This window comes from Ranitomeya imitator, chromosome 4 (assembly GCF_032444005.1).
Source record: "Ranitomeya imitator isolate aRanImi1 chromosome 4, aRanImi1.pri, whole genome shotgun sequence".
Lineage (NCBI taxonomy): Eukaryota > Metazoa > Chordata > Amphibia > Anura > Dendrobatidae > Ranitomeya > Ranitomeya imitator.
Window position 1 is genome coordinate 692825430 of NC_091285.1, and position 25434 is coordinate 692850863.

A 25434-nucleotide genomic window follows, 5' to 3' on the forward strand; every position below is an offset into this window, starting at 1 on the left:
TAGGGGGATCCCGCCAAAACTGGTTGACAACCATGTTGCATCTGTGCTAATTTTTAGCAGTTTTATGGGTAAAGTTGAAAATCGTGAAAAGGTAATGGACTACAATTGAATGGCCTCGGGTGGTGGGAGCAGCTTTACACTGGCAGCTGTTCCACATAATTTATTGTTAGTTTTAGGACTGGAAAAAATGGTGACTGACAGTGATTGGCAGATGGATTGATGGGACTCCACTTCATTGGCCAGGTCACTAGTCTCTGGACTGGGGTGGTGCAAATCTCTTACCTTCTTACATTGTTTTGTTGGGAATTGTTTTTACGGCGAGCTGTTAATGCCACCATCAGAGATGGACAGCGGAATTTGACAGGCACTGGCGGAGTCGGGCTGTTAGAAACAGGTCCCAGCTACCGGCTCACATCATCCTTGTACAGCTGTCAATCACTATTTAGGACCTCCCCCTTGACTCGTCATATCGAATGAGTAGATATTTCAATGAGTGACTTGCAAGTTATACTGAATCTTTTTCCAGAATACCAATCTGGCCAGCTTTCTTCTGCTGGAACCGTTGTGTGACTTGATAAAAATGACTAATGAAACTACTGATACGATATTATGAACATTTTTTATTGTTCACTTTTAAGAATTGTTTTTGATAGATCATACACTGCAAAATCAATAGTTTACAAATCAACACAAAAATTACATTGTAATGACCCAACACCACCAACTAAAGCCCATCATGACCTACCATCACCCATTATCTCCCACCACAACTCACCATCAACCACAAAGACCAATTATCACTTATTTCAATTCATGACAACCCATCATCATAGATAAGCATCGGTCACTACCTACAACCCACCATCATCCATTACAGCCCACCATCACCAACTGTCAGACGTCAACACTCAGTAGACCCCACTATAACCCATCAATGTCTTCCTCCACCAAGATTTTAAAACAAAACCTACCATCAACCACAACAAACTAACAACTACCTTCACCTCCTACCACAACCCTGCATCACCCACCACAACCTACAATTGCATCTTAACATCTACAGAAACCTGCCATAACAGATCACTTTCTTCCTCCACCACCACCATTATCCACGATCAACCACCAAGCACTACAATCCACCATGAGCTGCCATCGCACCACTATCATCACCCATCACAAATTACAATCATCCACCGCTGACGTTCCCTACCTCATCCATCACCTGTGATACACATGAAAAAGAGTTCTAACTATGTAATGATATTCTCAGAGAGGTGACACTGAAAGACAATGATTTCATTATATAAGTTTAGGTAATAGTATTTTCAGTAACCTTAACATATGAACTTGACATCGGTGAGACTGAGGTCATCATGGAAAGCTCCTTGTTTCGGCAACACTCTGGTTTGGATTCCACGTATTCCTGCATAACATGTAGTGCTCCATGGTCCATAGTTTCCCCATTTCTGCCCATCTCCCTCTTCGATGGAGCCATCCGAGCACGTAAACATGATGTTGTTGGCAGCTGTGTTATCAGTTGAGTGACTAGGCTCAACTCTTAGGCTGAACCTTGTGAGATATCCCGACTTGCATGAGAAATATTTTCCCCAAGTTCCAAAGCTAAAGATACAGCAAAAAAAAAAAGCTGAATACAAATCCATAATGTCTTCTTATACATCGCTAGACAGACAATGTATTAAAACCATAGTGACTAAAACTTGGACTTAACTACTAAGCTTCTTATTTCCTCTCTTTGAAAAACCTTCTTTAACCAATTTAAGACCATTCAAATTTCTTTAAGTCATGACCAGGGATATATTATTTTAGGAGATCAGATATTCAAAAAAAAATTCTTTTTTTTTGTACATGAACTATTTTTGTGTTATCTTTTTTTTATTCATATAGATATATTATTTTAGCTGATATCAGGGGAAAATGTTAAGAAAAAAATGACACACAAGTCTCTTTTAAGAGATATACAGTAATAAATATAATAAAGATAATAATATAAAGATGATAATTTTTAAGACTGCAAAGGATGACTATAGCCTCACCCCGACGTCAGTGCACATATACGTGTTCTGTCCCTATTTTTCACAAATATTGCATTATAGTCTGTGGTGCCATTTATATGTCCTTTTATTTTCCAGCAGCTTGGATGAAAAGTGCCAATATAAGCCGATGCATCCATGAAAAACATGGACAGCTCACAGTTGGCATCCATGTGCCGTCACTGTGTTGTCTTTGTAATTTCTTTCTTTATCCATATGTGAAAAATACTGGTGAAACACTGATGATACAGTGACCAAACACTGATGACATATGGATCCAAAACACAGGTACAATTTTTTTTTTTCAGGGAATATGAAAAATACTGACGTCTGAATAAGTCCTAAAATGCATTTTAAATTCTGACCTCTATTCCTTACAATTCATCTTTTACATCAGATATATGCTTTGATTTGATTTGTCAAGTGCAGGGCTGGAACAACCCTTCCTTTCATTCCTCATTCCTTTTGTTTCCTCCTTACCTTCCATAAACCCAAGCCTAAGGGGTGGACATATAGCCAGTGCAGCTTTATTGGGGCCCGAAGCTAGAGGGGACCCTTTAGGAGGGTATTAATTAGAGCAACCTGGCCTGTTGCTCGCTGCCCAATGCTTCGGGGGCCCATGGCCAAATTGCGCTCATCATATGCCGCGTACTGGACAGGGAGTGATTCTACAACTCTGCTGCCTACAGGAAAAAATGGCAATGCAGGAATACATCCTCAGCTTCTTTCCTGGTGCTTTCTCTGTGACTCTGATGTGCCTTGCTTTATGCCATCAGCACACCTCACTCCAGTGCCATTTAGAAAGTTGCCAGTGCAGTAGAAAGAAGCGATGCTTCGGGGGAATGTATGCAGAGGTGAGTGTGGATTTTATTCCCCAATACACTGGGGAGAAGACAGTGAGGTGGTTTGGAGATGGGCTAGAGGACAATGAGGGATGTGTGGTAGAGGACAACGAGGAATGTGAGGGAGAACACAATGAGAAATGTGGGGGAGAGTACATTGATAAATTTGAGGGAAAGGACAATGATGGATGTGGGGGATAGGACAATGATTGATGTAGGGGAAAGAACAATGAGAGGGTGGAGGAGAGAACAATGATGGATGTGTGGTAGATGACAATGCAGAGGGTTGAGTAGAGGAAAATGATGGATGTGGGGGGAGAACAATGAGAGAGGTGAGGAGAGAACAGTGATGGATGTGGAGGAGAGGACAATAAGGGGGAAGAGAGGACAATGATGTATGTGGGGGAGAGGTCAATGAGAGGGTGAGGGAGAGGACAGTGAAGGGTGTGTGTTATGGCTGGCAATCAGGCAACACAGCGTGCAGTAATCAGCGCACATACAGAGATCTGGCAATAACCAAAAACAATAGGACGAGCTCTGAGACGTGGAATCTCTGTAGACTGCAGTACCTGATCTATCCTCACACAACTATAAGCAGCAGTGGATTGCGCCTATCACTACCTATGCAACTCGGCACTGCCTGAGGAGCTGACTAGCCTGAAGATAGAAATACAAGCCTGACTTACCTCAGAGAAATACCCCAAAGGAATAGGCAGCCCCCCACATATAATGACTGTTAGCAAGATGAAAAGACAAACGTAGGAATGAAATAGATTCAGCAAAGTGAGGCCCGGTATTCTAGACAGAGCGAGGATAGCAAAAAGAACTATGCAGTCTACAAAAAACCCTAAAACGAAAACCACGCAAAGGGGCAAAAAGACCCACCGTGCCGAACTAACAGCACGGCGGTGCACCCCTTTGCTTCTCAGAGCTTCCAGCAAAAGTTAATAGCAAGCTGGACAGAAAAAACAGAAAACAAACTAGAAGCACTTATCTAGCAGAGCAGCAGGCCCAAGGAAAGATGCAGTAGCTCAGATCCAACACTGGAACATTGACAAGGAGCAAGGAAGACAGACTCAGGTGGAGCTAAATAGCAAGGCAGCCAACGAGCTCACCAAAACACCTGAGGGAGGAAGCCCAGAGACTGCAATACCACTTGTGACCACAGAAGTGAACTCAGCCACAGAATTCACAACAGGTGTGGGGGTGAGGACAATAAGGGGGAGGAGAGGACAATGATGTATGTGGGGGAGAGGTCAATGAGAGGGTGAGGAAGAGGACAGTGAAGGGTGTGGGGGAGAGGACAATAAGGACGAGGAGAGGACAATGATGTATGTGGGGGAGAGGTCAATGAGAGGGTGAGGGAGAGGACCGTGAAGGGTGTGGGGGAGAGGACAATGAGGGGGTAGGTGATAGAACAATGAAGTGAGTTGAGGAAAGGACAATGAGGGTTGTGGGGGGAAGACAATAAGTGGGGTTGGGGAGAGGATGTTGATGAATGGGGAGATGACAAAAAGGGATGTGGGGAGAGGAAAATGAGGGATGTGGGGGAGAGAGCAGCGAGGGATGTGGGGAGAGCACAATGAGGGATGTGGGGTAGAAAAATGATGGGTCATGGGGGTGAGGAAAATGATTAGATGTGGTGGAGAGGAAAATGACTGGATGTGAGGGAGAGGACAATGATGGGATGTGGGGAGAGGACAATTATGGATATAGGGGAGAGGACAATGATGGATGAGGGAGAGGACAATGTTGGGATGTGGAAAGAGGATTAGGATCAATGTGGGGTAGAGGACAATGAGGAAAGTGCGAGAGGGCAAGTAAAAAAAAAAAAAGCGTGTGCATGAGACTTCAGGGATTTCATTCACTTTGCTTGTACTGTAAAACCTTGCATACTTTCCATGTGCACATAGCCTTACAGTTAATTGTGGGGAGTCACAGACTGAATATTTTATATTATTGGGAGTCAGAGATTATAGTTAATGGGGGGAAGATTGATGCTGATCACTTTATATTTTCATTGGTGCGTGGCTAATAGTATATTAATGGTGGAGTACATACCGCATATACTCGAGTATAAGCCGACCCGAGTATAAGCCGACCCCCCTAATTTTGCCACAAAAAACTGGGAAAACTTATTGACTCGAGTATAAGCCTAGGGTGGAAATGCAGCATTTACCGGTGAATTTCAATAATAAAAAAAGATCATTATTTCCCCATAGCTGTGCCATATAGTGCTCTGCATTTCCCCATAGCTGTGCCATGTAGTGCTCTGCTCTGTTCATTATTTCCCCATAGCTGTGCCATATAGTGCTCTGCACTGTTCATTATTGCCCCATATAGTGCTCTGCACCGTTCATTATTTCCCCATAGCTGTGCCATATAGTGCTCTGCACCGTTCATTATTGCCCTATAGCTGTGCCCCATATAGTGCTCTGCGCCGTTCATTATTGCCCTATAGCTGTGCCCCATATAGTGCTCTGCACCGTTCATTATTGCCCTATAGCTGTGCCCCATATAGTGCTCTGCGCCGTTCATTATTGCCCTATAGCTGTGCCCCATATAGTGCTCTGCACCGTTCATTATTGCCCTATAGCTGTGCCCCATATAGTGCTCTGCACCGTTCATTATTGCCCTATAGCTGTGCCCCATATAGTGCTCTGCACTGTTCATTATTGCCCTATAGCTGTGCCATATAGTGCTCTGCACCGTTCATTATTGCCCTATAGCTGTGCCCCATATAGTGCTCTGCGCCGTTCATTATTGCCCTATAGCTGTGCCATATAGTGCTCTGCACCGTTCATTATTGCCCTATAGCTGTGCCCCATATAGTGCTCTGCACTGTTCATTATTGCCCTATAGCTGTGCCATATAGTGCTCTGCACCGTTCATTATTGCCCTATAGCTGTGCCCCATATAGTGCTCTGCGCCGTTCATTATTTCCCCATAGCTGTGCCATATAGTGCTCTGCACCGTTCATTATTGCCCTATAGCTGTGCCCCATATAGTGCTCTGCGCCGTTCATTATTGCCCTATAGCTGTGCCCCATATAGTGCTCTGCGCCGTTCATTATTGCCCTATAGCTGTGCCCCATATAGTGCTCTGCACCGTTCATTATTGCCCTATAGCTGTGCCCCATATAGTGCTCTGCGCCGTTCATTATTGCCCTATAGCTGTGCCCCATATAGTGCTCTGCACCGTTCATTATTGCCCTATAGCTGTGCCCCATATAGTGCTCTGCACCGTTCATTATTGCCCTATAGCTGTGCCCCATATAGTGCTCTGCACTGTTCATTATTGCCCTATAGCTGTGCCATATAGTGCTCTGCACCGTTCATTATTGCCCTATAGCTGTGCCCCATATAGTGCTCTGCGCCGTTCATTATTGCCCTATAGCTGTGCCCCATATAGTGCTCTTGCACCGTTCATTATTGCCCTATAGCTGTGCCCCATATAGTGCTCTTGCACCGTTCATTATTGCCCTATAGCTCTGCCCCATATAGTGCTCTGCACCGTTCATTATTTCCCTATAGCTGTGCCCCATATAGTGCTCTGCACCGTTCATTATTGCCCTATAGCTGTGCCATATAGTGCTCTGCACCGTTCATTATTGCCCTATAGCTGTGCCCCATATAGTGCTCTGCGCCGTTCATTATTGCCCTATAGCTGTGCCCCATATAGTGCTCAGCACCGTTCATTATTGCCCTATAGCTGTGCCCCATATAGTGCTCTGCGCCGTTCATTATTGCCCTATAGCTGTGCCCCATATAGTGCTCTTGCACCGTTCATTATTGCCCTATAGCTGTGCCCCATATAGTGCTCTTGCACCGTTCATTATTGCCCTATAGCTCTGCCCCATATAGTGCTCTGCACCGTTCATTATTTCCCTACAGCTGTGCCCCATATAGTGCTCTGCACCGTTCATTATTGCCCTATAGCTGTGCCATATAGTGCTCTGCACCGTTCATTATTGCCCTATAGCTGTGCCATATAGTGCTCTGCACCGTTCATATTGCCCTATAGCTGGGCCCCATATAGTGCTCTTGCACCGTTCATATTGCCCTATAGCTGGGCCCCATATAGTGCTCTTGCACCGTTCATATTGCCCCATAGAAATATGTGCCATTGTCGCTGCTGCTGCTGCTGCAGTAAAAAACAAAACAAACCACATACTCACCTCTCTTGCTTGCAGCTCCCGGCGTCCGGTCCCGGCGTCTCGTCCCAGCGTCTCTGCTCTGACTGATCAGGCAGAGGGCGCCGCGCACACTATATGCGTCATCGCGCCCTCTGACCTGAACAGTCAGAGCGCAGAGACGCCGGGAAGATGGAGCGGCGCCCGGCGGCTGGAACGTGGACAGGTGACTATGCGATACTTACCTGGTCCTGGCGTCCGGCTCCTTCTCCCGGACAGCTGTCTTCGGTGCCGCAGCTTCTTCTTCTATCAGCGGTCACCGTTACCGCTGATTAGAGAAATGAATAGGCGGCTCCACCCCTATGGGAGGTGGAGCCGCCTATTCATTTCTCTAATGAGCGGTCCCACGTGACCGCTGATAGAGGAAGAACTGCAGCACCGAAGACCGTGGGACGGCAGGGGGAGCGTCAGGATCGCTGGAAGCAGGTAAGTATGCCTCAGCGCCCTCACCCTCTCACCCGCCGACCCTGCCACCCACCTTGACTCGAGTATAAGCCGAGAGGGGCACTTTCAGCCCAAAAATTTGGGCTGAAAATCTCGGCTTATGCTCGAGTATATACGGTATCTGTATTGAGGGGTACAGTGCAAGAGAGACACATGTATTATACAATGAATGTGACCTTGTTATTTTTAGGACTGCGGTGATCATCGAGCCATGGCAGGGAGATGTCGACATGAAAGTCTGACCGGATGGAGAAGAAACAGCATAAAATTATTCTAATCAGACGAGACGTCAGCGGTAAGTGCCTGGATGTAGATATTATTCTGTATCTGCACTGTGTGACATGGAGTGATAATGTTATGTTTAAAATCCCTTAGGCCACATTCTCACATTCATAAGATATGTCCATGTGCTGCCAGATTTTTTTTATCAGACGGTACACGGACTTGCAGAATTTTATAGATCCATTCACACATCCGTGAAAATTACGGCCCTAAGAAAGAGATCCTTGAGGATCAGAGAATCTCCTGTTCTAATCATCTAACCAGCAGATCAGCCTCCTCCGTTAGAAAAGAAGCTTTTTCATGGTCCATCAGCTGTCAATTCATATGTAATAAGAAAGGATGGTATGTAATAAAGAACAGGGTGCTATATAATCCGATATATAAGTTACGGTGCCGCGCATAATGACGGAGAGCACTGTGTAATAAGGGATGGTGCTGTACATAACAAGAGAGGGCATAGTGTAATAAGGGATGGTGCTGTACATAACAAGAGGAAACTGTAATAAAGGATGGTGTGGTGCATAAAAAGATAAAGCACTGTTTAATAAGGGACAGTGTTGTGCATAACAAGAGAGGGCACTGTGTAATAAGGGACAATGCTGCACATAACAAGAGGGCACTGTGTAAAGGGATTGTGCTGTACCTAAGATAGGGCACTGTATAATAAGGGAAGATTCTGTGCATAACAAGAGAGGGCACAGTGTAATATGGGACAGTACTTTACATAAAAAGAGAGGGCACTATGTAATAAGGGACGATGCTGTACATAACAAGACAGGACAGTGTGTAATAAGGGACAGTGCTGTACATAACAAGAGAGGGCATTGTGTAATAAGGGATGGGGCTATACATAAGAAGAGAGGGCACTGTGTTATCAGGTACGGTGCTGTGCATAAAAAGAGAAGGCACTGTGTAATAAGGGGACCCAGACACAGGGGCCCCAAGCTATCAGTGTCCACCCCTGCCTAGCCTTATCTGCTTCAGCTATTATAGGTGCCAGCTAATGTAGATGTTTTTTGATTACCACCATATACTCTAAAAACAAATATGGGAATGGTTTTTCACAGCAGCCAGCCTTTGAACTAATTTTCTTTATCAGAAAACATTCAATGGATTGGTGTTTAGGGTTCTTTAGTTATAAACATGGTTGTCCACTATTTGTTAGATTCTTGTGTTTCCATTTTAAAAGTTCTACTATTCCCAAAGGCCAATTCATTTAGCTTGAGCTGAGACTATCTTGACAAAAGGGACCTCTGACTTTGTAAGATGACTGAGTCCCACTGTAATTGTAGACAGTTGTGTTACTGACAATGTTAAATGTCTGCTACTTACTCTCCTTCTTTGGAAGTAATCTTCTTCAGTACATCCCAAGTTGAAGATTTAGTACAGTGCAGCCTAATTGAATTCAGAGCCGTATCATCCCAAATACCTTGCCACTCCTCCACCTAAGAGAAAGATGAAATTTTTTAAACAATGACTGTCTGCATATCCATCCTAGTCCCTGTTATATAGGAAGGAGAACCGTGTATTCCCCGAAACATGTTAGTAACTCTTTTGGCCATTCGCGCACTCCATAGGGCTGTGACGTCACACGCCGGCCAGCCTCTGTCGGACATTTTTTTCTATTGCCGAGCAACCAGGGACGCCACTGGCCGGGGCTCCCCTGGCTCTGCGCGGTCTCCCTGATTTCTTAGAGCCTCATGGTTCTTTCTCACGTCCTTCCATTGCCACCTGCAGCTTCGGCATGAGAACGGGGAGCAGTCATTTAGCAGGTCAGTTGCCATTGAAGTTGCACACTGCTATTTTAGCAGCAGATCATTTGTATTTGCTTGCACTGCTTATATTGATCTCTTGATGCGAGGACTTCTATTACGTGTGATCATATTTCAGAGTATACTCTTTATAGACAACTATATAGCAGGTTGATTGATGAGTTTTCATTAAAGTTGCATATTCTCATGTGTGGGGGATCATTGCCTATTATCACTGTAAGCATCTTGCGGCATATCGCACTGCTGTCAGTCATTGTAGCTGCACACTTTGCTATTTTTAGCAAGAGATAAACTACATTTGCTTGCACTGCTTACACAGTGTATTGTATGTGTGGTTAGCACTGCACAGGTTATTTGCCTTTTACATTCAGCATCAATGTTTTAGAGTATTTATCAATTAGGTCACCTCTGTCATTAAGGGCGCTGGTGTTATTGTTATACAAAAATTTAGAGAGCACTGTACAGTTTTCTAAAAATCAGCTTCTCTCCATGTCTGACAGCCATTCCATTCCAGTGTCAGTTCAATTCCAACCAGAAGACACCTCATTCTACTTAATGTGCTTTTGATTAGGTGACCACCTGAACCAAATCTTATTTAATGAAGGAAAGGATAAAAAACCCTGCTGTGGTGTTCACAATCCTCTTGCAATAGGACAAGCTGGATGGCAAAACAGGTGCTGGTAATATCCCAAAAGTAATAGGAATTAAAAAATAACTTTTAACCATGCCAAAGGAGTTGAAAAGAAAAGTCTTCAGGGAGGAAAAGAAGGGCTCAATTCTGGCTTTACTAGCAGAGGGGCACAGTGAGCGTCATGTTGCCTCCATCCTTAAAATTTCTAAGACAGCAGTCCATTACAACAAGGTCAAGCAGCAGACATTGGGGACAACAAAGCTACAGACCGGCAGAGGGCGAAAACGACTCTCCACTGACCGGGATGACCGTCATCTTATTTGAATGTCACTCAGCAAACTCAGGATGACATCAAGTGACCTGCAAAAGGAATGGCAGCTGGGGTGAAGTGCACGGCAAGAACCGTTCCATCTGCTGTCTATTCCATTTGCACAACAGCATGTGAAATTGTCAAACAGTGTTGCTTCCTAAGTGGACAGTTTGATTTCACAGAAGTTTGATTTACCCGGAGTTATGTTCTGTTGTTTAAGTGTTCCCTTTATTTTTTTTTGAGCAATATATATATATATATATATATATATATATATATATATATATATATATATATATATATATACAGTATAGACCAAAAGTTTGGACACACCTTCTCATTTAAAGATTTTTCTGTAGTTTCATGACTATGAAAATTGTACATTCACACTGAAGGCATCAAAACTATGAATTGACACATGTGGAATTATATACTTAACAAAAAAGAGTGAAACAACTGAAATTATGTCTTATATTCTAGGTTCTTCAAAGTAGCCACCTTTTGCTTTGATGACTGCTTTGCACACTCTTGGTATTCTCTTGATGAGCTTCAAGCGGTAGTCACCGAGAATGGTCTTCCAACAATCTTGAAGGAGTTCCCAGAGATGCTTAGCACTTGTTGGTTCTTTTGCCTTTACTCTGCGTCCAGCTCACCCCAAACCATCTCGATTGGGTTCAGGTCTGGTGACTGTGGAGGCCAGGTCATCTGGTGTAGCACCCCATCACTCTCCTTCTTGGTCAAATAGCCCTTACACAGCCTGGAGGTGTGTTTGGGGTCATTGTCCTGTTGAAAATTAAATGATGATCCAACTAAACGCAAACCAGATGGAATAGCATGCCGCTGCAAGATGCTGTGGTAGCCATGCTGGTTCAGTATGCCTTCAATTTTGAATAAATCCCCACCAGTGTCACCAGCAAAACACTCTCACACCATCACACCTCCTCCACCATGCTTCACGGTGGGAACCCAGTATGTAGAGTCCATCCGTTCACCTTTTCTGCATCGCACAAAGACACGGTGGTTGGAACCAAAGATCTCAAATTTGGAATCATCAGACCAAAGCACAGATTTCCACTGGTCTAATGTCCATTCCTTGTGTTCTTTAGCCCAAACAAGTCTCTTCTGCTTGTTGCCTGTCCTTAGCAATGGTTCCCTAGCAGCTGTTTTACCATGAAGACCTGCTGCACAAAGTCTCCTCTTAACAGTTGTTCTAAAGATGTGTCTGCTGCTAGAACTCTGTGTGGCATTGACCTGGTCTCTAATCTGAGCTGCTGTTAACCTGCGATTTCTGAGGCTGGTGACTCAGATAAACCTATCCCCAGAAGCAGAGGTGACTCTTGGTCTTCCTTTCCTGGGGCGGTCCTCATGTGAACCAGTTTCTTTGTAGCGCTTGATGGTTTTTGCCACAGCACTTGGGGACACTTTCAAAGTTTTCCGCACTGACTGACCTTCATTTCTTAAAGTAATGATGGCCACTTGTTTTTCTTTACTTAGCTGCTTTTTTCTTGCCATAATACAAATTCTAACAGTCTATTCAGTAGGACTATCAGCTGTGTATCCACCAGACTTCTGCACAACACAACTGATGGTCCTAACCCCATTTATAAGGCAAGAAATCCCACTTATTAACCCTGACAGGGCACACCTGTGAAGTGAAAACCATTCCCGGTGACTACCTCTTGAAGCTCATCAATAGAATGCCAAGAGTGTGCAAAGCAGTCATCAAAGCAAAAGGTGGCTACTTTGAAGAACCTAGAATATAAGACATAATTTCAGTTGTTTCACACTTTTTTGTTAAGTAGTTTTGATGCCTTCAGTGTGAATGTACAATTTTCATAGTCATGAAAATACAGAAACATTTTTAAATGAGAAGGTGTGTCCAAACTTTTGGTCTGTACTGTATATATAATCCTAGTTCCTGTCCATACATCTGTACTAGTCCCTGTCTTTATTCCCATCCTAGTCGCTGTTTATATGTGTCCTAGTCCCTGTACATACATCTGTACTAGTCCCTGTCTTTATTTCCATCCTAGTCCCTGTTCATATATATATATCCTAGTCCCTGTTTATGTGTGTGTGTGTGTGTGTGTGTGTATATATATATATATATATATATATATATATATATATATCCTAGTCCCTGTCCATACATATTTACTAGTCCCTGTCTTTATTTCCATCTTAGTCCCTATATATACGTCCACTCTAGCCCTTGTTTATGCATATACTGTATTCTAGTCTGTCTCTATTTTCATATTGCGTCCAGCCTATCCGTCAGTCCTAGTCCACCCCACGCTTTGCCTTTACTTCTGTTCTAGCCCCTGTTCATTCTTTCTAACCCCATGGTTTAATTCACCCTCTCCATACATTACTCACCTTGAGATCGAAGCCTCGTGCTCTCGTTCCATCGTCACAAACCTCCATGGGGCCCCAGTCACCCTCTGGAATTCCATTTGGAACAGATAAAATGCTTTGAGCTGCCACTAAGTTCTGTAGAGTCACCAGGAGAAGAAGGACAGGCAACATCTTGTTTTCTGTGTGAAGGATCCCCCTGGATGGAAGTTGGTGGTAGATAGTCATGGCTGTTTGCAGAACCCTTCATATATGAATATTACAAGGAACTTGGCCAGTCACCAGTTTCACATATGATTTCCTGGTTTATTCTTGTTCTAATTGACGGACAAAAGATTATTATTAAGAAAAGATTTGTTGTTTCCTTATGGTTTCATAACTCTTTGGCTGTTAACATTTGGCATTGCCATGGACGGAATACTGAGGATCTTGTCTTTGTGTTATTGCAGAGATCATCATGGTCCTTTGTGTTCTCTACGTAGGTGCGTGGACATGTGGCAACTAATCACATAATTTGCTCGCCATTAGAATACAATGGGTGACTTGATGTTAGGGCTAGCGGAACGCACCAAGTAGAAATAGATATTTATTATAAATGGTGCGTTCGCAGCCCGGGGTCCACCGTGCAGGGAGAACCTGCTGCTAGTGAATGGTGGCACTGTTTGGCGGTATAGACTAGCTCTGTTACCTCACAGAGCAGCCGCGAGAGGAAAGCACTGCGCCCTGTTAGCCTCACAGGAGCACAAGCTTACTGCCAAGCTGATAGCAGTCTGTGGTTATACAACATGCAATCTCCTCACCGGAGAAGCCGGTATTCTAGGGGCTTATTTCAGCCGGGTCCCTGAACACTCTCATACAATCTCCTCACCGGAGGTGCCGGTATTCTAGGGGCTTATTTCAGCCGGGTCCCTGAACACACTTATGCATAACCACACTGGCGCAAAGCACATATGACTTGACACTAGCGCATGGTCGTGCAGCCATGCGAGCCTTAAATAGTTGCAGCATGTTTAGGACCTTACAAAGAAGGACCAATGGAGTGCTGCAGCACCTGAGCATGTGACCCTGGATCTCCACTGAGAGATCTCGCCCTGGGCATGCTCAGAGTGCAAAGCAGGATTTAGTCCTAGCAGCTACAAGGACCTTAGCTGCAGTATCTGATCATGTGACCCTCGTTTTCCACTGAGAGATCTTACTCTGGGCATGCTCAGAATGTGAAAAGCAGGACTTAGCCCCAGAAGCATCCGCTCGCTGCTGCCCAGCACTGACTTCAATGGGAGAAGCAGGAAAAGCAGCAGTAACTCTTAGCACAGAGTCAGACTGAGCGAGACGCTGGGATCGACGTCTCCGTTGAGCAGGCTCCACTGCGGCAGGAGAAGAATGGGAGACCGCAGCGGAGATGGCCCTAGATTCCCCCTATGCAGAGGCAGGAACTCGACCCCTAACATTACCCCCCCTCCTAGGGCCCCCCCCTCCCTGGGCCTCGCTACGTTCGAAGGCAGCAATGAGCTGCGGAGCCCGAATGTGCTCAGCAGGCTCCCAGGACCTATCCTCAGGGCCGTAACCCTTCCAGTCCACCCAAAAAAATTTTTTGCCATGTACCACCTTGCACCCCAAAATAGCGTTTACCTCGTAATCGTCCGTAGACGAACCCGATGTCCCAGCAGATGACTCGGAAAACTGGGACATATACACGGGTTTCAAGAGGGACACATGAAAGGTGTCGGTGATACCCAGGCGTGGCGGAAGGGCCAACCGATAGACCACAGGATTAACCTGTTCGAGGACCTTGAATGGACCCAAGTAGCGAGGAGCAAACTTAGTGGACTCAACTCGCAGCCTGATGTTACGGGCGGAGAGCCACACCAAGTCGCCAGGAGCAAAGGTCGGAGCGGGGCGCCGATGTGCATCGGCGGAGGACCTCATTCTCTCCTTGGAGGCCCGAATGGCATCCTGAGTACGGTCCCAAATATCCCGTGCCTCCACAGCCCAGTCTGCCACCCTGAAGTCGGCGGAAGACACGGGCATAGGCACAGGTACCCGCGGATGCTGACCATAGTTGAGGAGGAATGGCGTTTGTCCAGTGGAGTCAGCTACGACATTGTTCAGTGCAAACTCTGCCCACGATAGCAAGGATGCCCAGTCATCCTGCCTGGCTGAAACAAAATGTCGCAGGTATGTGACCAAGGTCTGGTTGGCCCTCTCTACCAACCCATTCGTCTCGGGATGATATGCGGAAGAGAGATTCAACTCAATGCTGAGAAGACGACAAAGCTCTCTCCAGAACCGAGACGCAAACTGGGGACCCCGGTCACTGACAATTTTGTCTGGCATACCATTTAGGCGGAAGATGTGTTTTATGAACAACGCTGCCAAGGCCCGTGCAGAAGGTAACCGTGGTAGCGGCACCAAATGCACCATTTTTGAGAAATGATCGGTGATGACCCAAATGATGGTACAGCCACGAGACTTGGGTAAACCCACAACAAAGTCCATCCCGACCATCTCCCAGGGCCTATCTGCCACCGGCAAGGGATAGAGTAACCCAGCTGGCCTTTGACGAGGAGATTTATTTTTGGCGCAGGAGACACACGCTTGAATATAATCTCTGACATCCCGGACCATATGTGGCCACCAGTACGTCCTCGCCAGTAGCTCAGATGTCCTCTTTGTCCCAAAGTGTCCACCCACCCTGGACGAATGAGCCCAAGAGAGAACCTCCGGTCGCAAATTAATGGGCACAAAAGTCTTGCCGGGAGGCACAGACTCAAGCGAAACCGGCGCTACGGTTCTCAGGCTCTCTGAAGGGACAATAAGCCTAGGCTCCCCCTCCTCCTCCTCAGATGACACAACAGAGCGAGAGAGAGCATCTGCACGAATGTTCTTCTCCCCAGCGAGATAATGAAGGGTGAAGTGGAACCGGGAGAAGAACAAGGACCATCTGGCCTGGCGAGAATTTAGCCGCTGGGCTGTCTGCAGGTATAACAAATTTTTTTGGTCCGTGAAGACCTGAAAGGGAAAACGAGCCCCCTCCAAGAGATGTCTCCACTCCGAGAAAGCCAGCTTTATCGCTAGCAACTCCCTGTCCCCAATGGAATAATTCCTCTCCGCAGGTGTGAAGGTCTTGGAGAAGAAGAAGCACGGATGCTTCCGACCTTGAGCATCCTTTTGGAAGAGGACTGCTCCTGCACCAACGGAAGAGGCATCCACCTCCATTATGAACGGCTTATCAACATCGGGACGATGCAAGATGGGAGCGCTAGCAAAACGAGATTTAATAGAAGAAAAGGCCCTGGAGACCTCTTCAGACCACAATTTGGGATTCGCTCCCTTCTTGGTGAGGGCTACCAAGGGAGCTACCAAAGTTGAGAAGTGGGGAATGAACTGGCGGTAATAATTAATGAACCCCATAAAGCGCTGCACCGCTTTAAGAGAATGGGGTTCTTGCCAGTCCATCACAGCCTGTAGTTTGGCAGGATCCATAGCCAATCCCTGGGCGGAGATGATTTAGCCCAGGAAAGGTAAAGACTCCTGCTCAAACATACACTTCTCCAACTTTGCGTAGAGAGAATTTGCCCGTAAGAGGTCGAAGACTCTGCCAACATCTCTCCGGTGGGAGTCAATATCTGGAGAAAAGATGAGAATATCATCCAGATAGACTACGACCGAGGTGGAAAGCATATCCCGGAAGATGTCGTTGACAAAGTCTTGGAACACGGCTGGGGCATTACAGAGCCCGAAGGGCATCACCAGATACTCATAGTGCCCATCTCTGGTGTTAAACGCCGTCTTCCATTCGTCCCCCTCACGGATGCGAATCAGGTTATAAGCACCCCGCAGATCCAATTTGGTAAATACCTTAGCTCCCCTTAGCCTATCAAAAAGCTCAGAAATCAGTGGCAGCGGATACTTATTTTTAACGGTGATGGCGTTAATACCCCTGTAATCTATGCAAGGACGTAATTCTCCATTTTTCTTCTGCACGAAGAAGAACCCTGCCCCTGCTGGTGACACTGACTTCCTAATGAACCCTCTTGCCAAATTCTCCTGGATGTATTGGGACATGGCCTCCGTTTCCGGAAGAGAGAGGGGATAGACACGTCCCCGAGGAGGTTCTGCTCCAGGCAAGAGATCTATAGGACAGTCATAGGGGCGGTGAGGTGGAAGGGTCTCCGCAGCCTTTTTGGAGAAGACGTCTGCATAGGACCAATAGTATTTTGGGAGAGAAGAGAGATCTGCGGGTATCTCAGTGGTGGAAACCTGAACGCACTCTTTCACACATCTGCCCTTACAGGATTCACTCCAACCCAATATCCTCCCAGAGGACCACTCAATATGTGGGGAGTGGAAACGGAGCCAGGGTATTCCCAGCAGAATCTCATCCATTCCCTCGGGAAGGACAAGAAGGGAAACTATCTCCTGGTGGGATGGGGACATAGCTAACGTGAAAGGGACAGTCTGGTGTGTGATCTGAGATGGAAATGTTGACCCGTTCACTACTCTGACAGTCACCGGTTTGGCGAGCATCACCAGAGGTATTGCATGGCGCAGAGCAAAAGCCGAGGACATGAAATTCCCCTCAGCTCCGGAGTCCACACAAAGCTCGACTGTCAGAGAGTGAGAGCCTAATATGATTGTCCCCTTGAAGGACAGCTTGGAGGAAAAAGCCGCTGTGTCTAGAGAACCTCCTCCAAGGGTCACTAGACACGGTCGTTTACCCAACCGCCGTGGACATTTATTGGCATAATGTCCCTCTTGTTGGCAATTTCTGCAAACCACGGGTACTCGAGCGGTCCGAGACTTAGGTCCCGCTCGAGAGACCTCCATGGCCTCATGGGAGTCGGACGCCTGAACGGAAGATTCTAGAGGTCTGGCAAAGGTGGGAGCCAGCCGAAACCTCTGCCTACACTGGGCCCGCTCCAACCTCCGCTCGTTAAAACGGAGGTCGATGCGGGTAGATAGAGAAATAAGCTCCTCCAGTGTGGCGGGAATCTCCCTGGTGGCCAAAGCGTCCTTCACATGGTCTGCCAGTCCTCTCCAGAACACCGGAATAAGGACTTTATCCGGCCACTCCAGCTCCGAGACCAGAGTCCGGAATTGAACGGCGAACTGGCTGACCATGGACGAACCCTGGGTTGTAGCCAACAAATGGAGCGCGGTATCGTTGGTGACACGAGGTCCCAAAAAGACCTGTTTCAGAGCGTCCAAGAAGAGAGGAGCACTCTGTACCACACGATCATTGCGCTCCCATAGCGGCGTTGCCCACTCCAACGCCCTGCCCGATAAAAGGGATAAAATAAATCCCACTTTCGCCCGTTCCGTAGGAAAACGTGCGGCCAGAAGCTCAAGATGTATGGAGCACTGACTCACGAATCCCCGACATTGTTTACTGTCACCAGCAAACTTGTCTGGAAGCGGGAGACGGGATAAAGTCGGAGCAGGGGTGGCAGAGGACAAACTGGCTGCAGCTACACTTGCAGCCTGAACAGCGACTGCGGTAACATCCACAGCTGAGGTTGTGCGCTCGAGAGCCGCCAACCTACCCTCCAGCTGCTGGATGTACCGCTGTAAACGCTGACCGTCCACCATTTACTAACCAGACCCTGGCGCTAGTATACTGTTAGGTCTAGCGGAACGCACCGAGTAGAAATAGATATTTATTATAAATGGTGCGTTCGCAGCCCGGGGTCCACCGTGCAGGGAGAACCTGCTGCTAGTGAATGGTAGCACTGTTTGGCAGTATAGACTAGCTCTGTTACCTCACAGAGCAGCCGCGAGAGGAAAGCACTGCGCCCGGTTAGCCTCACAGGAGCACAAGCTTACTGCCAAGCTGATAGCAGTCTGTGGTTATACAACATGCAATCTCCTCACCGGAGAAGCCGGTATTCTAGGGGCTTATTTCAGCCGGGTCCCTGAACACTCTCATACAATCTCCTCACCGGAGGTGCCGGTATTCTAGGGGCTTATTTCAGCTGGGTCCCTGAACACACTTATGCATAACCACACTGGCGCAAAGCACATATGACTTGATACTAGCACATGGCCGTGCGGCCATGCGAGCCTTAAATAGTTGCAGCATGTTTAGGACCTTACAAAGAAGGACCAATGGAGTGCTGCAGCACCTGAGCATGTGACCCTGGATCTCCACTGAGAGATCTTGCCCTGGGCATGCTCAGAGTGCAAAGCAGGATTTAGTCCTAGCAGCTACAAGGACCTTAGCTGCAGTATCTGATCATGTGACCCTCGATCTCCACTGAGAGATCTTACTCTGGGCATGCTCAGAATGTGAAAAGCAGGACTTGGCCCCAGAAGCGTCCGCTCGCTGCTGCCCAGCACTGACTTCAATGGTAGAAGCAGGAAATGCAGCAGTAACTCTTAGCACAGAGTCAGACTGAGCGAGACGCTGGGATCGATGTCTCCGCTGAGCAGGCTCCACTGCGGCAGGAGAAGAATGGGAGACCGCAGCAGAGATGGCCCGAGATTCCCCCTGTGCAGAGGCAGGAACTTGACCCCTAACACTTGATATGCCGGATTTTCATTTCAGATTCAATACAAGCCAAATACAGGACTTGTCCATTCCCCTGATATTTTCCAAGATTGATGTATTGCAGATACAAAGCAAATCAGTTCTGGAACTGGCAAAATATAAAAGGGAAGAATTCATTTACCCAACTCCAGACAAAACAAGGATACACAAGATGGTCCAGACATAAGAAATAGGTCACCCGAAATTATGGATGTTTATGGTGGTGGAGCCTCCACAGAAGATGAGTTTGGTGATGAATCGGCCATCTGTAGTCCAAACCTTTCACCAATCCAATTGTCTCTCCACTTCCCAGACGTTTATGGACTATTGTAAGAAGAGGGAACCCTACACAACAGTAAACACGGCCCCGGCAGAACATTTTTGACATGTTGCTGCCATCAATTTCTAGATGAGGATTTTTTTTTTTTAAATGAAATGGAAAAATTCCAAACGTTCAGCTTCTAATATGTGTTTTGCTGTGAATAAAGTATGGAGATAGGAGATTTCCAGATCACTGCTTTCGCGTTTTCTTTGTATTTTACACAACGGCCCAAGTTTCTTTGAATTGACGTTCTAGATTTGTAGCATCTTCTTGCAGCCAACACTAGTGAAGCGATGGCCGGGGGACCACCATGGTGCAGGAAGACAACCGTACACAAGATGAGGTGCACACAACAAAGGGTAGATTTATTGGAAGGCAAGGAATGAAGTGGATGAGGAAGATGCAAACAGGGGTGTGCAATGGCAAAAAATAATTCACAAGAGTTATATTCTTTAGCTTGTCCGTAAAATAGCACGGTGCTCCAGTCTGTTACAGAATCAACATACGTCACACAGGTAAATGCAAACAATAAACAAATAATGATGCTACTCTACGCATAACCTCCCTGACCTTTACTAAGCAGGCCTCACAGCTGCCATGTTCTGACTATTGAAGCCTACACTAGGCCCTGACATGTGCACAAAACAGGAACAAACTCACAGTGATGTTGGGGACTCAGATCCAGTCCTGGGGGGCCCCCTAACAGTGTAGTACGGTGGTGCGCACGGCTTTCTGCCAGCTCTGTGAAACGTGGTCTTCCCCTTGCTTCTGGGTCCTGGAGGTGCTCCTGGAAACTGTAAATCCTTTCTCGGTATCTTCGCGGCTCCTCGAACTCACACAGGACAGCCACTCTCTCTGCACCCGGAAAAGTCTGTCAAATTTCACAAGCCCACTCTGTTACAGGCTGTGTAACCTCTCTTGCAAAAAAAAGCACAAAGTTCTCTCTGCAGCAGCTCCAGCTCACACACGCTGTTCAGGCTTCACCCCCACCCTCTGCACAGTCAAGCTCATTCACACAGCCTCTTGCAGGGGAGAAGCAGAACATTCCATCACATCAGACAAGGGGGTGCAGTCTCTTAAAGTGACAGCGTGTTTCTTTCTGTCCATAACAGCACCACCCTCTTACACTAGGCTACATAAGTTTAATGGAAATTGTTAAGGCAGGGCAGCTCCTAAAGTTTCATATCTGTATCACATTTCAGGCAGCCAAGGAAATGAGTGGAGCAGAAAAAAATGTATTTTTCTGTACTTGGTTGGGTTGCTACTACAGCATTCTGCAACAACATGCCACTATATCTGTTTTTTTCATAATGAAACCATAATTTGCCTTGCAAAAGGACAATAACCCAAAACATATGCCCAGGCTATGTAATGGCTATGTGACCAAAAAGGAGAAGGCTGGAGTGCTGCTTCAGTTAATGGAGTGATGCTTCAGGTAATGGAGTGCTGCTTCAGTTAACGGAGTGCTGCATGAGATAATTTAGTGCTGCTTCAGATAATGGAGTTCTGCTTCAGATAATGGAGTGCTGCTTCAGATAATGGAGTATTGCATCAGATAATGGAGTGCTGCATCAGATAACGGAGTACTGCTTCATATAACAGAGTGCTGCATCAGATAATGGAGTGCTGCATCAGGTAATAGAGTGCTGCTTCAGATAATGGAGTTCTGCTTCAGAACATGGAGTGCTGCATGAGATAATTTAGTGCTGCTTCAGATAATGGAGCATTGCATCAGATAATGGAGTGCTGCTTCAGATAATGGAGTGCGTCTTCATATGACAGAGTGCTGCATCAGATAATGGAGTGCTGCTTCATATAACAGAGTGCTGCATCTGATAATGAAGTGCTGCATCAGATAATGGAGTGTTGCTTCATATAACAGAGTGCTGCATCAGATAATGGAGTGCTGCTTCATATAACAGAGTGCTGCATCTGATAATGAAGTGCTGCATCAGATAATGGAGTGCTGCATCAGATAATGGAGTGCTGCATCAGATAATGGAGTGCTGCTTCAGATAATAGAGTGCTGCTTTAGAAAATGGAGTGCTTCATGAGATAATTTAGTGCTGCTTCAGATAATGGAGTGCATCTTCATATAACAGAGTGCTGCATCAGATAATGGAGTGCTGCATCAGATAATCGAGTGCTGCATCAGATAATGGACTGCTGCTTCAGATAATAGAGTGCTGCTTTAGAAAATGGAGTGCTACATGAGATAATTTAGTGCTGCTTCAGATAATGAAGTGCATCTTCATATAACAGAATGCTGCATCAGATAATGGAGTGCTGCTTCAGATAACAGAGTTCTGCATCAGATAATGGAGTGTTTCTTCAGATAATGGAGTGTTGCTTCAGATAATGGAGTGCTGCATCAGATAATGGAGTGCTGCATCAGATAATGGAGTGCTGCATCAGATAATGGAGTGCTGCATCAGATAATGGAATGCTGCATCTGATTATGGAGTACTGCTTCAGATAATGGAGTGCTGCATCAGATAATGGAGTGCTGCATCTGATAATGGAATGCTGCATCTGATTATGGAGTACTGCATCAGATAATGGAGTGCTGCATCTGATAATGGAGAGCTGCATGAGATAATTTCGTGCTGCTTGAGATAATGGAGTTCTGCTTCAGATAATGGAGTGCTGCTTGAGATAATGGAGTATTGCATCAGATAATGGAGTGCTGCATCAGATAATCGAGTGCTGCATCAGATAATGGAGTGTTGCTTCAAATAATGAAGTTCTGCATCAGATAATGGAGTGCTACATCAGATAATGGAGTGCTGAATCAGATAATGGAGTGCTGAATCAGATAATGGAGTGCTGAATCAAATAATGGAGTGCTGCATCATATAATGGAGTGCTGCCATCAGATAATGGAGTGCTGCTTCAGATAATGGAGTGCTGCATCTGATACTAGAGTGCTACATCAGATAATGGAGTGCTGCATCAGATAATGGAGTGCTGCATCAGATAATGGAGTGCTGCATCAGATAATGGAGCGCCGCATCAGATAATGGAGCGCTGCATCAGATAATGGAGCGATGCATCTGATAATGGAGCGCTGCATCTGATAATGGAGCGCTGCATCTGATAATGGAGCGCTGCATCAGATAGTGGAGCGCTGCATCAGATAATGGAGCGCTGCATCAGATAATGGAGTGCTGCATCAGATAATGGAGCGCTGCATCAGATAATGGAGTGCTGCATCAGATAATGGAGTGCTGCATCAGATAATGGAGTGCTGCATCAGATAATGGAGTGCTGCATCAGATAATGGAGTGCTGCTTTAGAAAATGGAGTGCTGCATGAGATAATATAGTGCTGCTTCAGATAATGGAGTGCATCTTCATATAACAGAGTGCTGCATCAGATAATGGAGTGCTGCATCAGATAATCGAGTGCTGCATCAGATAATGGAGTGCTGCTTCAGATAATAGAGTGCTGCTTTAGAAAATGGGAGTGCTGCATGAGATAATTTAGTGCTGCTTCAGATAATGGAGTGCATCTTCATATAACAGAGTTCTGCATCAGATAATGGAGTGTTTCTTCAGATAATGGAGTGTTGCTTCAGATAATGGAGTTCTGCATCAGATAATGGAGTGTTGCATCAGATAATGGAGTGCTGCATCAGATAATGGAGTGCTGCATCAGATAATGGAATGCTGCATCTGGTTATGGAGTACTGCATCAGATAATGGAGTGCTGCATCTGATAATGGAGTGCTGCATCTGATAATGGAGTGCTGCATGAGATAATTTCGTGCTGCTTCAGATAATGGAGTTCTGTTTCAGATAATGGAGTGCTGCTTGAGATAATGGAGTATTGCATCAGATAATGGAGTGCTGCATCAGATAATGGAGTGCTGCATCAGATAATGGAGTGTTGCTTCAGATAATGAAGTTCTGCATCATCAGATAATGGAGTGCTACATCAGATAATGGAGTGCTGAATCAGATAATGGAGTGCTGAATCAGATAATGGAGTTCTGAATCAAATAATGGAGTGCTGCATCAGATAATGGAGTGCTGCCATCAGATAATGGAGTGCTGCTTCAGATAATGGAGTGCTGCATCTGATACTAGAGTGCTGCATCAGATAATGGAGTGCTGCATCAGATAATGGAGTGCTGCATCAGATAATGGAGTGCTGCATCAGATAATGGAGGGCTGCATCAGATAATGGAGCGCTGCTTCAGATAATGGAGCGCCGCATCAGATAATGGAGCGCCGCATCAGATAATGGAGCGCTGCATCAGATAATGGAGTGCTGCATCTGATAATGGAGTGCTGCATGAGATAATTTAGTGCTGCTTCAGATAATGGAGTTCTGCTTCAGATAATGGAGTGCTGCTTCAGATAATGGAGTATTGCATCAGATAATGGAGTGCTGCATCAGATAACGGAGTACTGCTTCATATAACAGAGTGCTGCATCAGATAATGGAGTGCTGCATCAGGTAATAGAGTGCTGCTTCAGATAATGGAGTTCTGCTTCAGAACATGGAGTGCTGCATGAGATAATTTAGTGCTGCTTCAGATAATGGAGCATTGCATCAGATAATGGAGTGCTGCTTCAGATAATGGAGTGCGTCTTCATATGACAGAGTGCTGCATCAGATAATGGAGTGTTGCTTCATATAACAGAGTGCTGCATCAGATAATGGAGTGCTGCTTCATATAACAGAGTGCTGCATCTGATAATGAAGTGCTGCATCAGATAATGGAGTGCTGCATCAGATAATGGAGTGCTGCATCAGATAATGGAGTGCTGCTTCAGATAATAGAGTGCTGCTTTAGAAAATGGAGTGCTTCATGAGATAATTTAGTGCTGCTTCAGATAATGGAGTGCATCTTCATATAACAGAGTGCTGCATCAGATAATGGAGTGCTGCATCAGATAATCGAGTGCTGCATCAGATAATGGACTGCTGCTTCAGATAATAGAGTGCTGCTTTAGAAAATGGAGTGCTACATGAGATAATTTAGTGCTGCTTCAGATAATGAAGTGCATCTTCATATAACAGAATGCTGCATCAGATAATGGAGTGCTGCTTCAGATAACAGAGTTCTGCATCAGATAATGGAGTGTTTCTTCAGATAATGGAGTGTTGCTTCAGATAATGGAGTGCTGCATCAGATAATGGAGTGCTGCATCAGATAATGGAGTGCTGCATCAGATAATGGAATGCTGCATCTGATTATGGAGTACTGCTTCAGATAATGGAGTGCTGCATCAGATAATGGAGTGCTGCATCTGATAATGGAATGCTGCATCTGATTATGGAGTACTGCATCAGATAATGGAGTGCTGCATCTGATAATGGAGAGCTGCATGAGATAATTTCGTGCTGCTTCAGATAATGGAGTTCTGCTTCAGATAATGGAGTGCTGCTTGAGATAATGGAGTATTGCATCAGATAATGGAGTGCTGCATCAGATAATCGAGTGCTGCATCAGATAATGGAGTGTTGCTTCAAATAATGAAGTTCTGCATCAGATAATGGAGTGCTACATCAGATAATGGAGTGCTGAATCAGATAATGGAGTGCTGAATCAGATAATGGAGTGCTGAATCAAATAATGGAGTGCTGCATCAGATAATGGAGTGCTGCCATCAGATAATGGAGTGCTGCTTCAGATAATGGAGTGCTGCATCTGATACTAGAGTGCTGCATCAGATAATGGAGTGCTGCATCAGATAATGGA

General features: G+C 45.8%; 1 protein-coding gene across 1 annotated transcript; it reads right to left on the reverse strand.

Moving 5' to 3' along the window:
- Nucleotides 1-600: 600 nt before the first annotated feature.
- LOC138677385 (vitelline membrane outer layer protein 1-like) lies at nt 601-13119 on the reverse strand. Its single transcript, XM_069767468.1, has 3 exons — nt 12901-13119; nt 9144-9256; nt 601-1620 (listed from the first exon to the last, which is right to left on the reverse strand). The coding sequence occupies exons 1-3, from the start codon at nt 13102-13104 to the stop codon at nt 1335-1337; spliced, it is 603 nt and encodes a 200-aa protein (XP_069623569.1). The 5' UTR covers nt 13105-13119; the 3' UTR covers nt 601-1334.
- Between the last annotated feature and the right edge of the window lie 12315 nt (nt 13120-25434).